The sequence below is a fragment of the Hyla sarda genome, chromosome 1 (assembly GCF_029499605.1).
Source record: "Hyla sarda isolate aHylSar1 chromosome 1, aHylSar1.hap1, whole genome shotgun sequence".
Lineage (NCBI taxonomy): Eukaryota > Metazoa > Chordata > Amphibia > Anura > Hylidae > Hyla > Hyla sarda.
Window position 1 is genome coordinate 224,554,372 of NC_079189.1, and position 23,740 is coordinate 224,578,111.

The following is a 23,740-nucleotide window of genomic DNA, read 5'->3' on the forward strand; positions in this document are numbered from 1 at the left end:
GTCGGCGCCCGGTCCTCTTCGTTTCCCCCCGTTGTGGCCCGCATATTGTGGGTGGGCAGGACGGGGAAAAAGTAAAGCCCCCCCCCCCCCTATTGGTGGTCGCGTCTAGACCACCATTATCAGGCATAGGAGGGGTGACACCCCTGCCACCTCACTCCTATGCCTTCAGGGGGATTTTGGGTGTCTTAGACAACCGCGATCCCCCTTATATTCTGGGTCACCATAGACCCTTAATGACCCAGAATCGGCGCAAATCGCAAGTGTGGATTCACTTGCGATTTTCGCCGATCTCCGACATGGGGGGGTCTAATGACCCCCCTGGGCGCGTGACAGGGACCGAAATTCCCACGGGCGTATGGATATGCCCTTCGTCCTTAAGTACCAGAATGCAAGGGCGTATGCATACGCCCTTCGTCTTCAACAGGTTAAAGTTAACACGGGGCCACAGAGAAGTAACCGGGGCATCCTTGTGTCCTGACAAGATTTTTCTGGACACGGGGATGCCCCGAATGTGACGGTGGCCCTCTGCCGGGCCACAAAGATATGCATTGTGGGCCGCATGTTTAACACCCATGTGCTAGACTCATAAAAATTAGATGCATATGGTCAGGATTAGGTACTGAGTGATGTATAAAAAAAATAATAAAAAATGTTGTTGGATCTGACGGGTATGCTTTAACTAATGTTACATCACAATTTTATTAATATATTAAAAATAAAAAGTGACAAATTCCCTTTAAAGAGTACCTGTCCTCAACAAAAACTTTTAATATGTTGTTCATAATCATTAATGAAGAGATATTGTAATAAATCTTCATAAAAAATATTATTTATACCAGTTTTTTCATTTTATACTTTTGGCCACTAGGGGTCACTCTTCTATGCCTGGTCTGCAAGCAGCATCCTATGCTTTTCATAGTAAGTGTACAGCTTTTAGGACTAATGCTGAAGGGCTCTGGTCCTTCCACAGGAAGTTCAGTATTCTCAGCTCAGGACTCGCTCCCAGCCTGTGAGCTACAAGCCTACACATGCCTCTCATATAACAGCCAGTCACCTCCCCCTCCCCCCTGCTCTGTGTTCTCCCTGCCCCTCGCCACACGTTATCTTATACATTGTATTATCTCACTGCACTCCCTGCTCTGTGCCCCCCCCCCCCTGACATTCATCTTAATCACTGCCTCTGTAATTGCTCCCTCAGCCCCTGGTTCTCAGCATTGACTTTTTAGTGCAGAGAGAGACAGGCTGCCATCCCTCACCTGTACTTAGTCTGTATGCACACTGCAGAGCAGTGTTTCCCAACCAGGGCACCTCCAGCTGTTGCAAAACTACAACTCCCAGCATGCCCGGACAGCTGTTGGCTGCCTGGGCATGCTGGGAGTTGTAGTTTTGCAACAGCTGGAGGTGCCCTGGTTGGGAAACACTGCTGCAGAGGGAGAGCAGCATACAGGAAGACTGGCAGAAGCAGAGTCCCGGCCAGGCTTCATGTGACATCATGCCTGCCGGGACCCGCCTCCTTCCACCCCTCAGAAAGACAGTGTTCTGAGCTAATGAAGAGGAATAAAAAAAGGTATTTCCACAGCGTTTTAAACCTCAATAAACACAGGGATAGGCATAGTTAGAGAAAGGGACAGATGGGAAGGGGGATCAGGGAAAGTTTAGATGATGACAGGTACTCTTTAATGTAAAACATACCTGTCATTTCAGGTAACTTTTCTGCCCATTATATAACTTGTATACAGAATTTTATTGCGGAGAGATGGACTGGTTCTCTAGGACTGCTGTGCACTTTATGAATGGTATGCAGTGCGAGTTGTGTGGGCTTATGTAATATTGCAGCTATGGGAATGGAATGTAAGTGAGGTGTGGATTCTGTTGGGATGATGTTACATCTGTAGGTGGTGGTGTATAATTGGGAGATAGGGATGTATAGATCAATGGATCAACGTAAGTATGGAAATGGAGTGTTCAGCATGGAAGTGATATTTATTACTTCCCTGCTTGAACATTCCATTTCCATTCTTACGTTGATCCATTGATCTATACATCCCTATCTCCCAGTTATACACCACCACCTACAGATATAACATCATCCCAACAGAATCCACACCTCACTTACATTCCATTCCCATAGCTGCAATATTACATAAGCCCACACAACTCGCACTGCATACCATTCATATAGAGGGACATTTATCAATGTTTGCTTATGTATTCATTTTTTTAGTAAATTTTTCCTTACATTTTTTTTTTGCTTATGTCTGACTTATTTATCAACTGGTTTCAGCCTGTTGATAATTTTCTTTCACGTAAGCAATTTTTTCTTTTTTACTTTGGTAGTAGCTTTTTCTGCTCCATGTTTGAGCTGGAGTAAATTTAGTCAATTTTTAACGCTGTTGCGACTTTTTTTTGCGCAGTTGCGACTGTCACAGTTAATAAATACCTGACAACCCGTAGTCCATTTTAAAATTTTTACTACGTAGTTAATTTTTGCGACAATTTTGCGACAATTATAGTAAAGAAAACCTGACTAAAGCCGTTGATAAATGTCCATAATAGTGCACAGCAGTCCTAGAGAACCAGTCCACCATCTCTCCGCAATATATTTTTTGCTCTGCAAAAATAATTTGGTGTATCTTTAGGGGAAAACACCTGGACTGAAGTTCTCGAACACCCCACAGAGTTCTGCCATGCAGGCTTATTTTCTAATATTTAGTTGTCCCTGAGTTAGCGGTTAGAGGCTGGCTGCTGTATCTCTCATACACACTCAAATGGAGATCCTTCTCCCCTATATCTTCAGCACATCCTCAGGGCCTTTATAGAGCAGTGCTGAGCAATGTAAGCTGTAAATTCAGCACTGGGGTGAGATCTTATATTTCCCTTTAGTCTCTGTCTGCCTCTGTCTCTTTCCAGCCACTGCCCCCTTTTCACCTCCACCCTTCTCAATAGACTTTTATGGGTAACATGTAAACTGATCTCTCAGTGAGCTCTCATCTCCTCTCTTTCTACACTGACAGTGAATGATGTGTTTAGAAGGTAGGGTGAGCAGCAAAAGGGAACACTCTTTCATAGGCTGTGTATGAAAGGAAGTGCGCCTGATGTTCTTCATTCCCTGTGCATCCAATTCCACTTTACCTGTATTTTCTGAAAGTGGTACAAGGTGAGAAAACAAAAACAAGAGTATGATTGCAAACAACCTTTTGCTTTAATCAATGTATGGAAATCTGTTATACATCCTATCAGAGTAAAATCCCCCATTCCCAACACACCTCCGCCTTATCTGTTCATCACAAAGTTCCCCATATGCAAAGGTGGTTGACTGTCTAATTTGTATGATTGCCTCCCGACTCGCCTACAAATGATGTTAATGGAGAGAGGTGTCGGGCATGTTGAATTTTTACCTGCAGGCAAAATAAACAATGCAATGTTTAATCTCTTAATGCTCTAACTGATGTTGCCTGCACATAAAGCCAGTGATAACACTTCTTATGGGGGAAATTCTCCATGTTTAATTTTACAGATTGATGAAAGTATGACTATGCTTCAGATTGAGAGGGATTTGAGATTGAGATTAGAACTTCTTACAAAACAGAAGAATGAACGAATGGAAGAATTAAGGATGCTTCAGGAAAAAGACCAGGAGCTTTGTTCTGATCTCTGTGTTACCCCTTACTATATTCCATCTGGATGCATCCCCAGTCTTGCACAGATAAAAGAACTTAAGGAACACATCACAGTTCAAACAGAAGAAAAGGTAACTAGTAAGACTAAAACTGATATGGGACGTGGAGTAATAGGGAGTCACCAAAGATGCCATTGTAGGGAGTTTAATTTATGGATTAAAAAAATTAATGTATATGTAGAGAATTACAAAATGTATACTTACCAATCCCGCGCCACTGTCTGTTTCCCAAATATAAAATGTTCACTGCGGTCCCCTTCTTCAAAACTTCCACTGATGTGCCATGCAGAAAGGAGATGCCCGCTCAGCAAAGACAACATAGAGAAATTTATGCTATCAAAGCTGAGAGGGCATTTCCTGTCCACTTAGCATGTCAGTGGAAGTTTTGCAGAATAGGGCCTAGGCGGAAACCAAGCATCAGCAGGGGAGTATAACACTTAAGTATACATCTTTTCTATGCAGCCCCAGAAGCATATTTAAAGATTTAAAATGCCTGGACAACCCCTTCAGTATAAAAATAACTGCCTTAAAAGGGTTATCCAGCCAGAGGTTTTTTTTTTTCCTTATTAACCCCTTGGGGACGGAGCCCATTATGACCCTAAGGACGGTAGCATTTTTTGCAAATCTGACCACTGTCACTTTAAGCATTAATAACTCTGGGATGCTTTTACTTATAAATTAGATTCCGAGATTGTTTTTTCGTGACATATTCTACTTTATGTTAGTGGTAAATTTTCGGCGATACTTGCATCCTTTCTTGGTGAAAAATTAAAAAATGTCATGAAAAATGTGAAAATTTTGCATTTTTCTAACTTTGAAGCTCTCTGCTTATAAGGAATATGGATATTCCAAATAAATTATATATTGATTCACATATACAATATGTCTACTTTATGTTTGCATAATAAAATTGATGAGTTTTTACTTTTGGAAAACATCAGAGGGCTTCAAAGTTCAGCAACAATTTTCCAATTTTTCGCACTGCGAGCGAACTACAACGCTCAGATGAGAAGGAGCGCCATTGAGCTTTTAGAGAGATAATTTGTTTGGAATGGAAGTTGGGGGCCATGTGCATTTACAAAGCCCCCCATGGTGCCAGAACAGTGGACCCCCCCCCCACATGTGACCCCATTTTGGAAACTACACCCCTCACGGAATGTAATAAGGGGTACAGTGAGCATTTACACCCCACTGGCGTTTGACAGATCTTTGGAACAGTGGGCTGTGCAAACAAAAAAATTACATTTTTCATTTTCACGCACCACTGTTCCAAAAATCTGTCCGACACCTGTGGGGCGTAAATGCTCACTGTACCCCTTATTACATTCCGTCAGGGGTGTAGTTTCCAAAATGGGGTCACATGTGGGTATTTATTTTTTTGGGTTTATGTCAGAACTGCTGTAAAATCAGCCACCCCTGTGCAAATCACCAATTTAGGCCTCAAATGTACATAGTGCGCTCTCACTCCTGAGCCTTGTTATGCGCCCGCAGAGCATTTTACGCCCACATATGGGGTATTTCTGTACTCAGGAGAAATTGCGTTACAAATTTTGGGGGTCTTTTTTTTCCTTTTACCTCTTGTGAAAATAAAAAGTAAAGGGCAACACCAGCATGTTAGTGTAAAATTTTTTTTTACACTAACAGGCTGGTGTAGACCCCAACTTTTCCTTTTCATAAGGGGTAAAAGGAGAAAAAGCCCCCCAAAATTTGTAGTGCAATTTCTCCCGAGTACGGCGATACCCCATATGTGTCCCTAAACTGTTTCCTTGAAATACGACAGGGCTCCAAAGTGAGAGAGCACCATGCGCATTTGAGGACTAAATAGGGATTGCATAGGGGTGGACATAGGGGTATTCTACGCCAGTGATTCCCAAACACGGTGCCTCCTGCTGTTGCTAAACTCCTAGCATGCCTGGACAGTCAGTGGCTGTCCGGAAATGCTGGGTGTTGTTGTTTTGCAACAGCTGGAGGCTCCGTTTTGGAAACACTGCTGTACAATAAGTTTTTCATCTTTATTGGGGGGGACAGTGTAAGGGGGTGTTTATGTAGTGTTTTACTCTTTATTAGGTGTTAGTGTAGTGTAGTGTTTTTAGGGTACATTCACACTGGCGGGTTACGATGAGTTTCCCGCTAGGAATGTGTGCTGCGGCGAAAAATTTGCCGCAGCTCATACTTGAAGCAGGAAACTTGCTGTAAACCCGCCCGTGTGAATGTACCCTGCAGCTGTTTCAAAACTACAACTCCCAGCATGCACGGTCTGTCAGTACATGCTGGGAGTTGTAGTTTTGCAACAGCTGGAGGCACACTGGTTGGAAAACCTTCAGTTAGGTTCTGTTACCTAACTCAGTATTTTCCAACCAGTGAGCCTCCAGCTGTTGCAAAACTACAACTCCCAGCATGCACGGTCTGTCAGTACATGCTGGGAGTTGTAGTTTTGAAACAGCTGGAGGCACACTGGTTGGAAAATACTGAGTTAGGTTCTGTTACCTAACTCAGTATTTTCCAACCAGTGTGCCTCCAGCTGTTGCAAAACTACAATTCCCAGCATGACTGATCACAGAAGGGCATGCTGGGAGATGTAGTTATGCAACAGCTGGAGGTATGCAACTACAACTCCCAGCATGCCGAGACAGCTGTTTTCTGTGTGGGCATGCTGGAATTTGTAGTTTTGCAACATCGGGAGTGCTACAATTTAGAGACCACTGAACAGTGATCTCCATACTGTGGACCTCCAGATGTTGCAAAACTACAACTCCCAGCATGCCCAGACAGCAAACAGCTGTGTGGGCATGCTAGGAGTTGTAGTTTTGCAAGATCTAGAGGGTAGTATAGAGATCACTGTGCAGTGGTCTCTAAACTGCAGACCTCCAGCTGTTGCAAAACTACAAATTCCAGCATGCCCACACAGCAAACAGCTGTCTGGGCATGCTGGGAGTTGTAGTTTTGCAACATCTGGAGGGCTACAGTCTAGAGACCACTATAGTGGTCTCAGACTGTAGCCCTCTAGATGTTGCTAGGCAACTACTCACCGGCTTCCGTCGCCGCCCGCCGATCCCCGTCGCTCCGCTGCCTCTGGAGGGGTAAGTGGACTCCGGCGCCGCTCCTCTAAACCACCAATAGCAGAGATAGGAGGGGTGGCAACTCTGCCACCTCACTCCTATCACTTTAGGGGGATCGTGGGTGTCTTAGACACCCGCGATCCCCCTTCTATTCCGGGTCACCATAGACCCGTAATGACCCGGAATCGGCGCAAATCGCAAGTGTGAATTCACTTGCGATTTGCGCCGATCGCCGACATGGGGGGGGTCTAATGACCCCCCTGGGCATTTGCACGGGGTGCCTGCTGATAGATATCAGCAGTCACCCCGGCCCAGTCCCCGCCGAAATTCCCACGGGCGTATGGATACGCCCTTCGTCCTTAAGTACCAGGACGCAAGGGCGTACGCATACGCCCTCCATCCCCAACAGGTTAAAAAAAAAAAAAATTCTCTCCTGCTCTCCAGCGGTGCCACCTGTGGTCCCAGGCTGCTCTCTTCTTAATGCCAGAAATGGTGACAACTGGACCCAGAGTGATGGCTGCAGCAATCACTGCAGTCACTGGCTGCAGCAATGTCCCACCTCGGCCAGTACTTGGCTGAGGGGCAGTGTGACACTCTCGACCCCGACCTCACTCCGTGCCAAGGCTTCACATTTTCTGGCATAAAGAAGTGCAGCTGGGGGCCGGAGTGGGACACTGGAGGCAGCACTGTGGCACAGGAGGTAAGTTATTTATTTAATTTATTTTATTTTATTTTAATATATATATATATATATATATATATATATATATATATATATATATCACAAAAGAAGACGTCCGGCACTCAGGGAATGGCAGGTAAAACTTATAAATGGCTTTATTCAAAACACAATAGGCAGAATCTAATATATATATATGCCAAAGTTGTAAACCTCCCCTCCCGCTGGATAACCCATTTAACCCCTTAAGGACAAAGCCCATTTTGGCCTTAAGGACCATAGCGTTTTTTGCACATCTAACCACTGTCACTTTAAACATTAATAACTCTGGAATGCTTTTAGTTATCATTCTGATTCAGAGATTGTTTTTTCGTGACATATTCTACTTTAACATAGTGGTAACGTTTTGTGGTAACTTGCATCCTTTCCTTGTGAAAAATCCTAAAATTTGATGAAAAATTTGAAAATTTTGTATTTTTCTAACTTTGAAGCTCTCTGCTTGTAAGGAAAATGTGTATTACAAAAAAAAAAATTTTATTCACATATACAATATGTTTACTTTATGTTTGCATCATAAAATTGACGAGTTTTTATTCTTGGAAGACACCAGAGGGCTTCAAAGTTCAGCAGCAATTTTCCAATTTTTCACAAAATTTTCAAACTCACAATTTTTCAGGGATCAGTTCAGGTTTGAAGTGGATTTGAAGGGCCTTCATATTAGAAATACCCCACAAATGACCCCATTATAAAAACTGCACCCCCCAAAGTATTCAAAATGACATTCAGTCAGCGTTTTAACCCTTAAGGTGTTTCACAGAAATAGAAGCAAAGTAAAAGAGAAAATTCACAATCTTCATTTTTTACACTCGCATGTTCTTGTAGACCCAATCTTAGAATTTTTACAAGGGGTAAAAGGAGAAAATGTATACTTATATTTGTAGCCCAATTTCTCTCGAGTAAGCACATACCTCATATGTCTATGTAAAGTGTTCGGAGGGCGCAGTAGAGGGCTCAGAAGCGAAGGAGCGACAAGGGGATTTTGGAGAGTACGTTTTTCTGAAATGGTTTTTGGGGGGCGTGTTGCATTTAAGAAGCCCCTATGGTGCCAGAACAGCAAAAAACCCTCACATGGCATACCATTTTGGAAACTAGACCCCTCGGGGAACGTAACAAGGAATAAAGTGAGCCTTAATACCCCACAGTTGTTTCATGGCTTTTGAATATGTAAAAAATAAAAAAATTTTACTAAAATGTGTGTTTCCCCCCCAAATTTCACATTTTTGCAAGGGTTAATAGCAGAAAATACCCCACAAAATTTGTAGCCCCATCTCTTCTGAGTATGGAGGTACCCCATAAGTTTACCTGAAGTGCACTATTGGCGAACTACAATGCTCAGAAGAGAAGGAGTCATATTTGGCTTTTTGAGCAAATTTTGCTCGGGGGGCATGTCTCATTTAGGAAGCCCCTAAGGTGCCAGAACAGCAAAAAAAAAAAAAAAAACATGGCATACTATTTTGGAAACTAGACCCCTTGAGGAACGTAACAAGGGGTACAGTGAGCATTTGCCCCCACAAGTGTCTGACAGATCTTTGGAACATTGGGCTGTACAAGTTTTCATTTTCACAGCCCACTTGTTCCAAAGATCCGTCAGACACCTGTGGGGGGTAAATTCTCACTGCACCCCTCATTACATTTCGTGAGGGGTGTAGTTTCCGAAATGGGGTCACGTGGGGTTTTTGTTTTTTTTGCGTTTGTCAAAACCGCTGTAACAATCAGCCACCCTGTGCAAATCACCTCAAATGTACAATGGTGCACTCTCCCTTCTGGGCCTTGTTGTGCGCCCCCAGAGCACTTTGCGCCCACATATGGGGTATCTCCGTAGTCGGGAGAAATTGCGTTACAAATTTTGGGGGGCTTTTTTCCCTTTTACCTCTTGTGAAAATGTAAAGTATAGGGCAACATCAGCATGTTAGTGTAAAAAATTTAATTTTTTTACACTAACATTCTGGTGTAGACCCCAACATTTCCTTTTCATGAAGGGTTAAAGAAGAAAAAGCCCCCCCATACCTTGTAACGCAATTTCTCCCGAGTACGGCGATACCCCATATGTGGCCCTAAACTGTTGCCCTGAAATACGACAGGGCTCCAAAGTGAGAGCGCCATGTGCATTTGAGGCCTAAATTAGGGACTTGCATAGGGGTATTCTAAGCCAGTGATTCCCAAACAGGGTGCCTCCAGCTGTTGCAAAGCTCCCAGCATGCGTGGACAGTCAACGGCTGTCCGGCAATACTGGGAGTTGTTGTTTTTCAACAGCTGGAGGCTCTGCTTTGGAAACAATGGTGTACCGGATGTTCTTATTGAGGGAGGGGGACTGTGTAAGGGTATGTGTATATGTAGTGTTTTTAACTTTTTATTTGATTTTGTGGTAGTGTAATGTAGTGTAGTGTTTTTAGGGTACAGTCACACAGGCGTTGGGATTACAGCGAGTTTCCCAGCACAAAATTTGCTGCATCTCAAACTTGCAGCGAGAAACCCACTGTAAAACCCTCGCCCATGTGAGTGTACCCTGAACATTCACAGGGGGGTGCAGCAGCTGTTGCAAAACCACAACTCCCAGCATGCATGGTCTGTTAGTGCATGCTTGGAGTTATAGTTTTGCAACAGCTGGAGGCACACAGGTTAGGAAACACTGAGTTAGAAACAGACAATGTTTCCCAACCAGTGTGTCTCCAGTTGTTGCAAAACTACACCTCCCAGCATGCCCAGACAGCTGGAGGGCATGCTGGGAGTTGTAGTTCGGCAACATCTGAAGGGCCAGATGTTGCTGAACTAAAACTCCCAACATGCCTGGACAGTCAGTGCATGCTGGGAGTTGTAGTTTTGCAACAGCTGGAAGAGCACAGATTGGAGACCTTTATACAATGGTCTCCAAACTGGGGCCCTCCAGATGTTGCAAAACTACAACTCCCAGCATGCATGGTCTGTTTGTGCCTGCTGGGAGTTATAGTTTTGCAACAGCTGGAGGCACACAGGTTAGGAAACACTGAGTTAGAAACAGACAATGTTTCCCAACCAGTGTCTCCAGTTGTGGCAAAACTACAACTCCCAGCATGCTCAGACAGCTGAAGGGCATGCTGGGAGTTGTAGTTCGGCAACATCTGAAGGGCCAGATGTTGCTGAACTAAAACTCCCAGCATGCCTGGACAGTCAGTGCATGCTGGGAGTTGTAGTTTTGCAACAGCTGGAAGAGCACAGATTGGAGACCATTATACAGATTGGAGACCATTATGCATGCTGGGAGTTGTAGTTTTCAGACTCCTAGAAGCAGCAGTTAAGATCTTCACTGCTGCCTCTGAGGACCATATACTTAACTGCCGGTGCCGCCGCTCCTCATCCACGTGGCCGGTCCCGAGCTGCTCTTCGGTCCCGCCGCTGGTTCGGGTAAGGCCGCCGGTCCCCTCCTGTGTCCCCCCCCCCCATGCTGCAGGTCCCCGCGAGCCCCCGCAGCCATCGTCCCCCGTTCTGCCCGACTTCCAGGGGCGGGCAGTGTGGGGGATCTGAACATTCACCCCAGGTCACTGTGATTGGTCCACAGGGACCAATCACAGTGATCGCTGACCAGGACCATCAATGGATGGTCCTGGGGGGTGAAGCAGAAGTTGTCCCCTGCTGGAAACAGCAGGGCTTCTGCTGGTTAACCCTTGCGATGCTGCGCATCGCCGGGTTAACTGAATGTCATTTATAAACGTCGGGATGCGCGTACGCACTGCACAACCCGGCGTTTATATATGACATTCTGCGGGAAGGGGTTAAAGAGCATTTCTGTGCAAAACCTATTGATGGCCAACCCACTAAAAGCCCCCCCCCCCCCACACACACACACACACACACACACACACACACACACCCCTCTATAATTTTTTACCTGTGCATTTACATTAAAGTTTTTTAACCAGATAATTTATGTTGACACATGCTCTTGTTCACAGAGAAAGCGCCTTCAGGTCTTTTCCACACTCAGAGCCGAAATCCGCCAGTGCTTGGACGAAATAGGTCGTCAGCCTGAGAATTCTCTAGAGCAAGATGCCGTTTGTGAGGATGAAGAGGCCTTTTTTCTTACACCAGAAAATATCAAAGCACTTTCAGTTCTAAAAGCACAGGTTTGTATTTGGCTGTACATTTTACTGTGTGTTTTTGTAAACTAGGATAAATGCTTTTAAGGTGTTGTCCAGTATAGGAAAAATGCTGCGTTTTTTTTTTTTTTCAAAAAATACACAACTACTGTCCACAGGTTTTGTGTCATACTGCAGCCCAGCCCCATTACCTTCAATAGAGCTGAACTGCAATACCAGAGACAACCTGTGGAGAGTAGTGTTGCTGATTTAAAAATGTGAAAACAGATTTTTCTATCTGATCTTTGAATGAAAGTTATTTATGATCAGAGGCAATATATGTCTAGACTATGACTAGACCTTATCACGGTATACTTTTATTCATCTAAGGCTTAATCCATTACTGGCTCTGTGTTCCAGCTTGAAATAAAAAGGGAAGACCTCCTTTCCATATTAAACACGGTTAAAGAGAAAGTTAATTCCTTGTGGGATCTGCTGAAGGTTGCCCAGGAGGAGAGAACAGCATGTCAAAAGGTTTCTGGGAGTTCCATTTCTGAAGAACTAAGAATGGTAAGTTTTTTTATTTTCCAGAGTTTTCTTCTTAAACTGTATGCAACAAATACGTTAAAACAGGGAAATACAACTGTTTTTAGTAAAGGTCCATTTACCTGGGCCTGTAGTCAGGTAAAAGTCCAGGATATAAAGCTATTTACATCAAGATTTATTCTTATTTTTAAGTATTATAAACTAGGTCAGGAACTTAAAATTATTTTAAGCCAGATAAAAATAAAATTATAGGCCCTGCCTTATAAAACACATATGACATCCTGATGCTGGGTAGTGTAAGAACCTTGTGTGCCGCCTACAGTTTCCCCTCCTGATGGCAGACCTGCACCTGATATCATAGATGTATTAAAGGAGACACTGCCCTCTTTCATTGCTTCTATGCTGGCAAGTCTGTGAGTCCAGATTGCTGGTATCTCTAGTGTCAACTTGGCCTGCAGTCTTCCCCCTTGTTTTAGAACCCTACAGAACAAAACTTATAGCATGTCACTAATACATGTCTGAAGCTTTAAAAAAAATTAAAAATAGGTACTCTTTAAAGGGAATGTAATGCCTGGATTTCTCGAGTGCTTCATTGGGTACACAGGATCCATGGGTATATGCTGCTTGCCGCTAGGAGCCTGACACTAGGCAAAAAATAAAAGAAAGTCTGCTCCTCCCGGCAGGATATACCCGCCCCCTGGCTCTGAGCAACACAGTTTTAGCTTAGTGTCAGCAGGAGGCAGACACAGGTCTAGATTTCTCCAGACCTGGTCTTATTTCTTTTGTTTTTTTTCTTAGTCCCAATCTATATTTAGATTTTCTCTCCTTTTTATGTTTTTTCTAGCGTGGGGCTACAGGAGCATGGCGCTGCATGATCCCCCCACCTGCGAGCTAGGTGCACGGTGCATTGCAGCATGGACTGTTAACCCTTCCTCGCCACCAACCAGCGACTAGTGCCCCTGTTTGCCAGCTGGGCTGGCTTAAGGCAGGTGGCCCTTAGCTGGTCGAAGACTTTCTAGGTGAGTATGTTCTATGTGGGTGAGTATGTTCTCCTCCCCACACCCCACCCCCATCCCCCGCCCAAATTCACCTGTCATCTGTTGCACGGCTCCGGTTTCCTGCACGGAAGATATGATCCCCCTTCGTTTTTTTTTGTGCAGCCAGATGCCTTTAATCCGGAAGGTGAGGCATCCGCCTCAGCTTCCTTGTTCCTCAGGCGGTCCTACGTGCTTAGCGCACTGCGGCCCCGCTCCTGTGCACACCCGGCTTCTTCTGGGCCACGGGCGGTGAAACTAATTGAGCCCGTGGCTTGGGCCTAGACATAGCTCTGCCCATTTTTCGGCGCCAGTATTGCGTGCCCGGGATCATGTGAGCTCCTCCTCTTCTGCCCCTGTCCTTGGCCTCTCTCTTTTCGGCGTGCGCTCCTGGAGCAGCCTTTAGCCTATCATGTGGGAGCACACGCTGCAGGGGGCTGTATTTCTCCTCCTCCTCTCCTTTACCCTATCGGGCTAAAGCGCACACTCTGGGGGTCTGGACTCTGGCCACGCCTGAGGTTGCACATGCTGCACAGGTCAGCTGTCCCCTCCTTCCCTGCTCCTGACCCAGCTTGGACCTGGCTGGACACACTACTCTTCTCAGCCTGCTGCTCAGCTAGACATATCTGCCGGCCATCTCATTCTGCTGTCTGCGCCAGCTGTATCCTTCAGGACTGGACACAAGAACCTGGGTGAGATCACTCCTTGTCTGGCTGGCTGGCTGTCTGACTTACTAGTGTCTTTCTCTATCGGCTCCATTGGGGGACACAGACTCTAGGTAAATGCTGCTGTCTCTAGGAGGCATGACACAATGGTAACCAAAAAGTCGGCTCCTCCCAGCAGGATATACCCGCCTCCAGGCCACTGAGCAATTCAGTTTTTGCTTAGTGTCTTAAGGAGGTGGACATGGTCTGGTGTTCTCCAGACCAGGTCTCATATTTTTTATTTTCTTAGGTTTAAGGAATGTGTTAGTTCTTTATTCCTTTTTATTTCTGTTTTCAGGTGGGGACTCAGGAACGCAATGTTCACTGTTTCCCCATTGCGAGAGGTGGCAGGCATCTTGGATGTACTGTTAACCCCCTCTCGTCAACGGTCAGCGCCTTGGGTTGTACCTCATTGGTCCGGGTCCCCCTACCTCCCTGTTCGCCTCGCTATGAGCTTGGCTTGGCGCAGGTGAAAAGGTTGACTTAAGACTACAGTCTGAAGACTTCTTTAGATAAGTTCTTCAGCATGAGGGGAGTATCTTTTCTCCCTAGGTCTTGCAACAGCTGGAGACCCTCTGTTTTTGGCCCTATCCTGCAGAAGCTGGGGCTGGCCTGAGTTATCTTATTCCCCTGCAGGTGGATTGTTTTTTATTATTGGGGGAGCAGTGGCTACAGTACACAATAAGGACAGTAAGGGGGCACTTTATTAAGTGTGTGTGTGTTTTATAGTACACACGCCGCAGGCTTCTCCATGCGGGTGGGTGCGCTTTTTACTTTCACTTTCGGCAGCCGCGGCTGCCGACGGCACTTCGCCCGCTCCGTCCCTGGGAACACACAACTCACTGCAAACGGCGTGTGCGCTCGGGGTTCGGAGCGGGCGCCATTACAGAGTGAGTCCCGCTGTATCCTTCGGTGGCCCGGCGGACGTTAGCTCCGCCCACCTGGCCGCATAAGCGCCTCAGTAGCGCAAAATGGCCACCAATCAGCGCGGTGCACGTGCTGGGGCCGTGCAGGGGCCAATCACAGAGCTCCTTGCCCTGACCCGGCCTCTTCCTTCTATTGGCCGGTGTCTTTTCTCTCTTCCCTCAGCACGGTGCGGAGTTCTCCTCACAGCAGCTGCCTTGGGACACAGACTTGGGGGAGACTGTTCATTTTTTTGTCATGTCCGTGCCCAGAACTGTTCCTCCCTCTAAGCAGATATTGGGAATATTAGTTACACATTACGCTTGTAAAAACTCCTCTGCAAAAATGCCAGGTCCTGCTGAACCCACTTGTTCTGCCTGCTCCACTGCTCCCCCAGACCCCCCCTGCTATTTCTAATCCAGGTGCCCCTTCAGACCCAGTGGGTTAGGCCGCCCCTCCAGCCTGGGTTTCCTCCCTCTCCCAGTCTATATCCGACTTGGCACAAATCTCCCGTTCTGTGGTGACTGCCTTGGAGAGGTCTACCCTTCACCGGCCCTCTAGAAGGTCCCGTTCCCCTTCTCCCTATGCTTCGCATAAGCGTAATAGGGGTGTCTCCTCTGACTCGTCCCCAGATTCTTCTGGTAGACACGGGGGTTCCTCTCACAGGTCTCGCCCGACCACTTCTTCAGGCCACACGCGTCACTCTTCCAGAGGACGTTCCCGGGGTCACCGCTCTGGCTCTCCTGAGTCACGTACCAGGTCGGAGTCACCCTCTTCCAGGGCCGCCTCCACTCTTTCGCACTCTCCTGGAGAGCTAGCGGCCGAGGGTTCCGATTCGGACTCGGTGGACACGGTGAACTCATTGGTTATGGCCATAAGAGACACCTTTTAACCTAGAGGACCCAGGAACTTCGGACGCAGCTCCAGAAGTATCCTTTCATCGTGCCTGACCGGCACCCAAGGTATTCAGCTCTCACGCTGAATTTGAGGCCATTCTAGAATCTGCCTGAAAGCACCCTGAGAAGAAGTTTCAGGGACTGAAGAAAGTCCAAGCGCGATATCCTTTCGCCAAGGACCTTGTCTCCAAAGTGATGCAGCGGATGCAGCGGCCTTCAAGGATCCTGCAGACAAAAAGGTTGAGTTGTTAGCGAAGTATACCTTTTGAAGCAGCGGGTTCTTCCCTGCTTCCTGCCTTCGCCTCCACCAGGGTGTCTAAGGCCCTCTCGGTTTGGCATTCCCAACTCCGTCAGGGCATTCTTTCAGGTTTTCCCCCGGAAGAACTGTCTGCTCTGGCCCTCCAATGTTCCAAAGCTGGAGATTTCCTGTGTTCGGCTTCCTTGCACTCAGCTCGCTGCGCTGCCTTTGCCACCGGTAATCTAGTTGCCCTCCATCGTTCCATTTGGCTTAAAACTTGGAACGCGGACGCTGCATCTAAGTCTCTCACCGAGATTCCTTTTACTGGTTCCCGACTTTTTGGCAAGCGCCTGGATGAGATTATCTCTAAGGCGACAGGGGGCAAGAGCTCTTTATTACCTCAAAACAAGTCTAGCACCTCCTTCCGCAGGAAGTCTTCTTCCTTTTGGACGTCTGGCCCTTCTAAACGGTCCAGCCAGGCGCCTCCACGGGACAAGAAGGTCCCCTTTTTCAAAGCGCGTCCCTCGTGGAAGTTTGGACACCAACCGTCCCGACCGTTTTGCGGCCAAATCGGGCAACCGCAAACCCACTTCTGCATGAAGGGACGCCCCCACCCGCAGCTTTTTCTCAGGTGGGAGGTCGCCTCTTGCTTTTTCGAGACATTTGGACCACACACATTCAGGATTCCTGGGTCAGGAAAGGGACAAAGATCCTCCTCTGGGCGGAACAAGTTGTTCCAGCCATTTCGGCGATCCACATTCCAGAAGTGCTCAACTGGGAAGCGGATTACCTCAGTCGGTCCTCAGCCGACCCCGGAGAGTGGTCTCTTCTTCCGGAGGTGTTCGCGCAGATCTGTGACCTCTGGGGGTCCCCAGACGTGGACCTCTTCCCGTCTCGACACAACCGGAAAATTCTGACGTTTGTGTCAAAGTTCAGAGACCCCCTGGCTCTAGCCGTGGATGCCCTAGTAATTCCGTGGTCAGGCTTTGTACTGCCCTACCTGTTCCCTACTCTCCCCCTCCTTCCCAGGGTTCTGAGGAAGCTCAAGGCGGAAGGAGTCCCTGCCATTCTGGTGGCTCCAGACTGGCCTTGAAGGGTATGGTACGCCGACGTGGTCTGGCTTCTGGACGACGTTCCGTTCTGTCTTCCACTTCGTCCAGACCTACTGTCACGGTCCCCTTTGCCACCCCAATTTACAGTCGCTGCATTTGACAGCGTGGCGGTTGAGACCGCGATTCTAAGGGCCCGCGTCTTCTCTTCCCAGGTAATTCGCACCATGCTCAGGGCTCGCAAGCCCTTCTCTGCAAAAATGTATCACCGTATCTTGCGGGCTTACTTTTGTTGGTGCAAAGCTCAGACTTTTTCTCCAGTTACCTTTTCCGTTACCCGTCTCCTCTCCTTTTTGCAGTTGGGGTTGGAACAAGGGCTGGCTCTCAGCTCCATTAATGGTCAGGTTTCGGCCCTTTCCATTCTCTTTCAGCGTCCTCTGGCTTCATAGTTACATAGTTACATAGTTAGTATGGTTGAAAAAAGACATACATCCATCAAGTCCAACCAGGGAATTGAAGGGAAGGGTGTAAGGGGATAAGGGAAAGGGATGTAGTTTTATAATTCTGCATAAGCATTAATGTTATTTTGATCCAGGAATGTATCTAACCCTGTTTTAAAGCTGTTAATTGTTCCTGCTGTGACCAGTTCCTGAGGTAGACCGTTCCATAAATTCACAGTCCTCACGGTAAAGAAGGCGTGTCGCCCCTTTAGACTAAACCTTTTCTTCTCCAGACGGAGGGAGTGCCCCCTCGTCCTTTGGGGGGGTTTAACCTGGAACAGTTTTTCTCCATATTTTTTGTATGGGCCATTTATATACTTATATACGTTTATCATATCCCCCCTTAAACGTCTCTTCTCAAGACTAAACAATTGTAACTCCTTTAATCGCTCCTCATAGCTAAGATGTTCCATGCCCCATATTAGTTTAGTCGCGCGTCTCTGCACCCTTTCCAACTCCGCAGTGTCCCTTTTATGAACAGGCGACCAAAACTGAACAGCATATTCCAGGTGAGGCCGTACCAATGCTTTATAAAGGGGGAGTATTATGTCCCTGTCCCTTGAGTCCATGCCTCTTTTGATACATGACAATATCCTGCCGGCTTTGGAAGCAGCAGCCTGACATTGCATGCTATTCTGTAGTCTGTGATCTACAAGTACACCCAGATCCTTCTCTACCAGTGACTCTGCCAGTTTAATCCCCCCTAAGACATACGACGCATGCAGGTTATTAGTACCCAGATGCATAACTTTACATTTATCCACATTGAACCTCATTTGCCAAGTGGATGCCCAGACACTTAGTCTATCCAAGTCATCTTGTAACTTATGCACATCCTCTATAGACTGTACTGTGCTACAAAGCTTGGTGTCATCTGCAAAGATAGAAACAGAGCTGTTAATACCATCCTCTATATCATTGATAAATAAATTAAACAGCGGGCCCAGTACTGAACCTTGGGGTACACCACTAATAACCGGGGACCAATCAGAGTACGAATCATTGACCACCACTCTCTGGGTACGATCCATGAGCCAGTGTTCAATCCAGTTACAAACTAAAGTTTCCAAGCCCAAGGACCTTAACTTACCTGTCAGACGTCTGTGAGGGACAGTATCAAACGCTTTGGCAAAATCCAGAAACACTATATCCACAGCCATTCCTCTGTCAAGGCTTCTACTCACCTCTTCATAAAAGCAAATTAGATTGGTTTGACAACTTCTATCCTTAGTAAACCCATGCTGGTTATCACTTATAATACTATTATCCCCTATGTATTCCTGTATGTAATCCCTTATAAGTCCTTCAAACAATTTACCCACAATGCACGTTAGACTTACCGGTCTATAATTGCCTGGCGAAGACCTAGAGCCCTTCTTGAAGATTGGTACCACATTAGCCTTGCGCCAGTCCCTTGGCACAATACCAGACACCAGAGAATCTCTAAATATCATGAACAAGGGTACAGATATTACTGAACTTACCTCTCTAAGAACTCTTGGGTGTAGTCCATCCGGCCCTGGAGATTTGCTTACATTTACTTTACTTAACTTACCTTTTACCATCTCTACATTAAGCCAGTTCAATACATTATATGATGTGTTACCAGCACTGACCTGGCCAATGTCAGCTCCTTTTTCCATAGTGTATACAGAACTAAAGAACCCATTCAGTAGCTCCGCCTTCTCTTGATCGCCCGTGACAACCTCCCCATTATCATTATTAAGGGGTCCTACGTGCTCTGTCCTTGGTTTTTTTGTATTTATATATCTAAAAAAATATTTTTATTACATTTTTACAGATTTTATTAAGCTCCTTGTACTGTTTAAATGTTATAGCTGACCCATCAGATTTGAATTTTTTGAAGGCTATTTTTTTGTTGTTTATTGCTCTTTTAACCTCATTTGTCAGCCATGTAGGATTTAGTTTTAATCGTTTATATTTGTTCCCCTTTGGTATATATTTAGCTGTATAGTTATTTAGAGTTGATTTAAAGATGTCCCATTTACCTCCTGTATCAGTATTTGAGAACACCTCCCCCCAGTCTAGGCCCTGTAGTGCAGCTCTCAGCCCAGGGAAATTTGCCTTTTTAAAGTTATATGTTTTTGCTTTCCCCGTCTGTCTTTGTTTTCTACATTTTAAGTCAAAAGTAACTATATTGTGGTCGCTATTACCAAGGTTTTCCCGCACAGTTACATTACCAATCAGCTCTGCGTTGTTGGAAATGATCAGATCCAACAAGGCATCACTTCTTGTTGGTTCCTCCACAAACTGGCCCATAAAATTATCCTGCAATAAATTTAGGAATTTTCTCCCCTTTGTAGTTTTAGCCGGCCCCCAATTTATATCTGGATAGTTAAAATCTCCCATTATTACCACTGTACCTGCCCGGGCGGCCCTCTCTATTTGTTTATACAGCCGACCTTCTATCTCTTCAGTGATATTAGGGGGTCTGTAGATTACACCAAATATTATTTTTTCAGTATTTCCCTCCTTTTGTAATTCTACCCACAGTGATTCCACATCCTCAGAATCATCACACACTATGGCATCGTTCACACTGACTTTCATACCACTTCTTACATACAGACAGACTCCACCACCTTTTCTGTTCATTCTATCCTTGCGAAACAATGTAAATCCCTGCAGATTAACGGCCCAGTCATGCGAGGAGTGACCCCAACTATATCAATATGTTCCTCCAGTATCAAGGCCTCAAGCTCCCCCATTTTATTTGCTAGGCTTCTGGCATTTGTGAACATACACTTTACATTTCCATTAAGTTTTACACATATAGTCTCACTAATGGGATTTTCAGAGTTATTGGGGTTAATGTTATTATTTGTGTTATAAGGGCTAATTTTACTATTTAAGTTATTGGGGCTAATGGGATTTTTTGAGTTATTGGGTCTAACGTTATTATTTAAGTTATTGGGGCTAATGGGATTTTTTGCGTTATTGCGTCTAACGTTGTTATTTAAGTTATTGGGGGTAACGGTATTTTTTGAGTTAATGGGGCTTATTGTAGTTATTGAGTTATTACGGCTAATGGAATTTTTAGAATTATTGGGATTACAATTTTTCGGGCTACATTTATTTTTACAGCTGGTTTGTAACGCATGAATTTCCTTATCCACTGCTCTTAACCTCCCCCCACAGGACTCCTCTCCACCCACCATTATGTCCTGACCCCTCTCTAACCTATCCATCCCACTGTCTGCTTTCTTTGCTTTATTATCCTCCCCCCACTCACCTAGTTTAAAAACTCAACCACCCCTTCCAGGATTCTCTCCCCCAGCACAGCAGACCCCCTTCCATTCAGGTGCAAATTATCCGTAGAATAGAGTTTGTACCCCAATGAAAAGTCAGCCCAGTGCTCTAAAAACCCAAACCCTTCCCCCTCACACCACGACTTAAGCCATGCATTTAACTCCCTAAGCTCCCGCTGTCTTTCCTGCGATGCGCATGGCACAGGAAGTATTCCAGAGAACACAACCTTAGAGGTCCTTCCCTTCAGCTTGGCACCTAGTTCCTTGTAATTATTCTTCAAGGACCTACACTTAACATGTATTCTGTCGTTGGTTCCCACATGGACCACAACAGCGTGGTCATCCCCAGCCCCCCCCCCCCTAGTAATTTGTCCACCCTTTCCACCACATGTCGAACCCTGGCACCAGGGAGACAGCAAACCATTCGGTTGAGGTGGTCTTGGCGACAAATTATTCTATCCGTCTTTCTGATTATAGAATCCCCTACCACAACTAACTGTCTTGGCCTACCTGCGTTACCATCCCCCACACTACTAGTTAAGCTGTTCCCCCGGCTGTTAGGGAGACCAGTATCCACTAGGGTTGCCATCTCTGATACTGAGGCCCTCGCATTATCGCCCAACTTGGCAATTTTACTTGGGAGATCAGAAGCAGAAGTGACCTTCCTTTTCTTTGCCCCCTTTCCAGTCCCTCTAACTACATTAACCCAGCTCCCTACTTGGGCCTTCTGGCTAGTTTCTCCAACCTCCATTTCTACCCCACTAACTGCTTGCTCTGTAAGATTGTCAATCGCCCTCAATGTTGCATTTTGCTCCTCTAGATCTCTAATACGAGCTTCCAGGTGGGCAACATGCTCACATTTGTCACAGCGGTATTCACCCTGAAGCTGCTGCTCCAGAGATGTATACATGTGGCACAATGTGCACTGAAGAAAACCTCCAATCCTGCTGTCCATATCCTTGGTGACAAACAGCTGTTATTAACTATTAAGAAAAACTACTTTTATCAAGGGAGTGTAATACTTACAGTTACAGTGGGTCCTGCTTACAACTCCTGCTTTTTAAACTTCTCAGATGTAACACTTAATAATACAACACTTTAGAATACAAACCCCAGCTTCAGCTAGACTCAGTCAGAGCAGGGCTCACAGAGTTTCCCAGTTAGTTTTATACACCTTCCAATTCTCATGTCCGGACCTTCCTTCAGGGCATGGCACACGCTGTCCCCCCTTACCAGTCCCTTTCTCCCCCTTTGGACTTGAACTTAGTTCTAGGCGCTCTTCCGGACACACCCTTTGAGGCTCTTAGGGAGGTTCCCCTTCCCCTACTATCCTGGAAAGTGGCTTTTCTTATTGCCATTACTTCCATTAGGAGAGTATCTGAACTGGCAGCTCTTTCCTGCCGTCCTCCTTTCCTTGATAATTCATCAGGACAAGGTTGTTTTCAGGCCAGATCCGTCCTTCTTACCTAAGGTCGTTTCGCCCTTTCATCTCAACGAGGACATCGTCCTTACGTCCTTTTGTCCTGCTCCTTCTCATCCCAGGGAGCGCCTGCTCCACAAATTGGATGTGGTACGGGCAGTTCGGACTTATCTTTCTGTCACCTCTTCCTTTCGTCAGTGCGATTCTTTTTTTCGTCCTTACGGAAGGTCGTCGGAAGGGACAGCCTGCTTCCAAGGCCACCATTTCTAGGTGGATCCGATGTGCTATTTCGGAAGCTTACCGCTGCAAGGGGAAGATCCCACCCTTCAGGGTTTTGGCTCATTCCACCCGCTATGTGGGAGCATCCTGGGCTCTCCAAAACAAGGCTTCGGCCTTGCAGATCTGTAAAGCGGCCACCTGGTCGTCTTTGCACACTTTTTCGAGATTCTACCAGGTTCATACTTTCGCAATTGGCTGATGCTAGTCTGGGCCAAAAAGTGTTGCAGGCGGCGGTGGTACCGCCGACTGCCTGACCTGTTTTTTCTCAGCCCACCTAAGGGACGGCTTTGGTACGTCCCAGGATCCATTAGGGGACACAGCTCCCGCCCCTTTCTGGGGTTCCTTTTCGGGAGCCGGGAGCGTGTCACAGAGACTCATCGGTGCACAGAGCCCCGCTTGTCCTCCCACACTTCTTGTATTTTGTCTTTTCACAAAGACACACAGGCAGAAGCTTCAGGGACAAAAATATGCACCTTTTTTGACCAATATATATTACAAATATACATAAAGGGGAGATTTATCAAAATGTGTGCAGAGGAAAACTTGCCCAGTTACCCATAGCAACCAATCAGCTTGCTTCTTTCATTTTTATGAAGGTCTGTGAAAAATGAAACAAGCAATCTGGTTGCTATGGGCAACTGGACAACTTTTCCTCTGCACAGGTTTTGATAAATTTCCCCCATAATGCTATTTTCTACATTATATAGTTTTTGCTAGTGACGGGTACACTTTAAAGTACATGTTTAGACTTGTTGAGATTCATATCAAGGGACAAGTGACTAATACAGTTGTCTTTGCATTTCAGTTGGAAAGTGAACTAGCAAGGCTTGATGAGCTTAAAATGGCAAATCTGAAGCAAGTGATCTTAAATATAAGACAGGAATTAAATTCATACTGGGATAAATGTTTCTACACCCTCGAGCAAAGAAAGCAATTCACAGCATTCTATAGTGGTAAGTTACTTACACAAACTGCTTTAATAATTTTAGTAGTTCTGTCTTACCTAACAGGAATGTGTCATGCATTTTTTTATATCATTTTAATTATTCGAATATCATGAAACATGTTGTTTTTTTTTGTTTTGTTTTTTATCTGTTGGTTTTCAGATTATTTTTCATTATGGTGGAAGCCATTTTGCCTTAGCTTCTGCTCTGATCTGTTTCCAGCATTTACAGAGATTCAGTAGCCATATGAACAATGTGAAACCATAGTAAGCTGTGACCATTGCCTATTGTGAATGGCCTGATCAGTCCTATCAGTATACTGTTGTCTTTCATTGTAATCCTTCCTCTGATAAATTATAGAATGCTTGTTTTCTCGGGCGGTTTCATTGGGGGACACAGAGACCGTGGGTATATCTTGCTGCAACTAGG

The 23,740-nt window shown here is 45.7% G+C and overlaps 1 protein-coding gene across 8 annotated transcripts in view; it reads left to right on the plus strand.

Annotated features, from left to right (window-relative positions):
* LOC130364991 (protein regulator of cytokinesis 1-like) overlaps nt 1–23,740 on the plus strand; it is an 82,677-nt gene that overhangs the window by 26,136 nt on the left and 32,801 nt on the right. For all 8 annotated transcript variants that reach the window (XM_056568829.1, XM_056568833.1, XM_056568831.1 and 5 more), the window contains 4 exons: nt 3,518–3,751; nt 11,407–11,577; nt 11,950–12,099; nt 23,173–23,320. In XM_056568829.1, the coding sequence (XP_056424804.1) occupies nt 3,518–3,751; nt 11,407–11,577; nt 11,950–12,099; nt 23,173–23,320 (703 nt within the window). The remainder of the gene's footprint in view (nt 1–3,517; nt 3,752–11,406; nt 11,578–11,949; nt 12,100–23,172; nt 23,321–23,740) is intronic.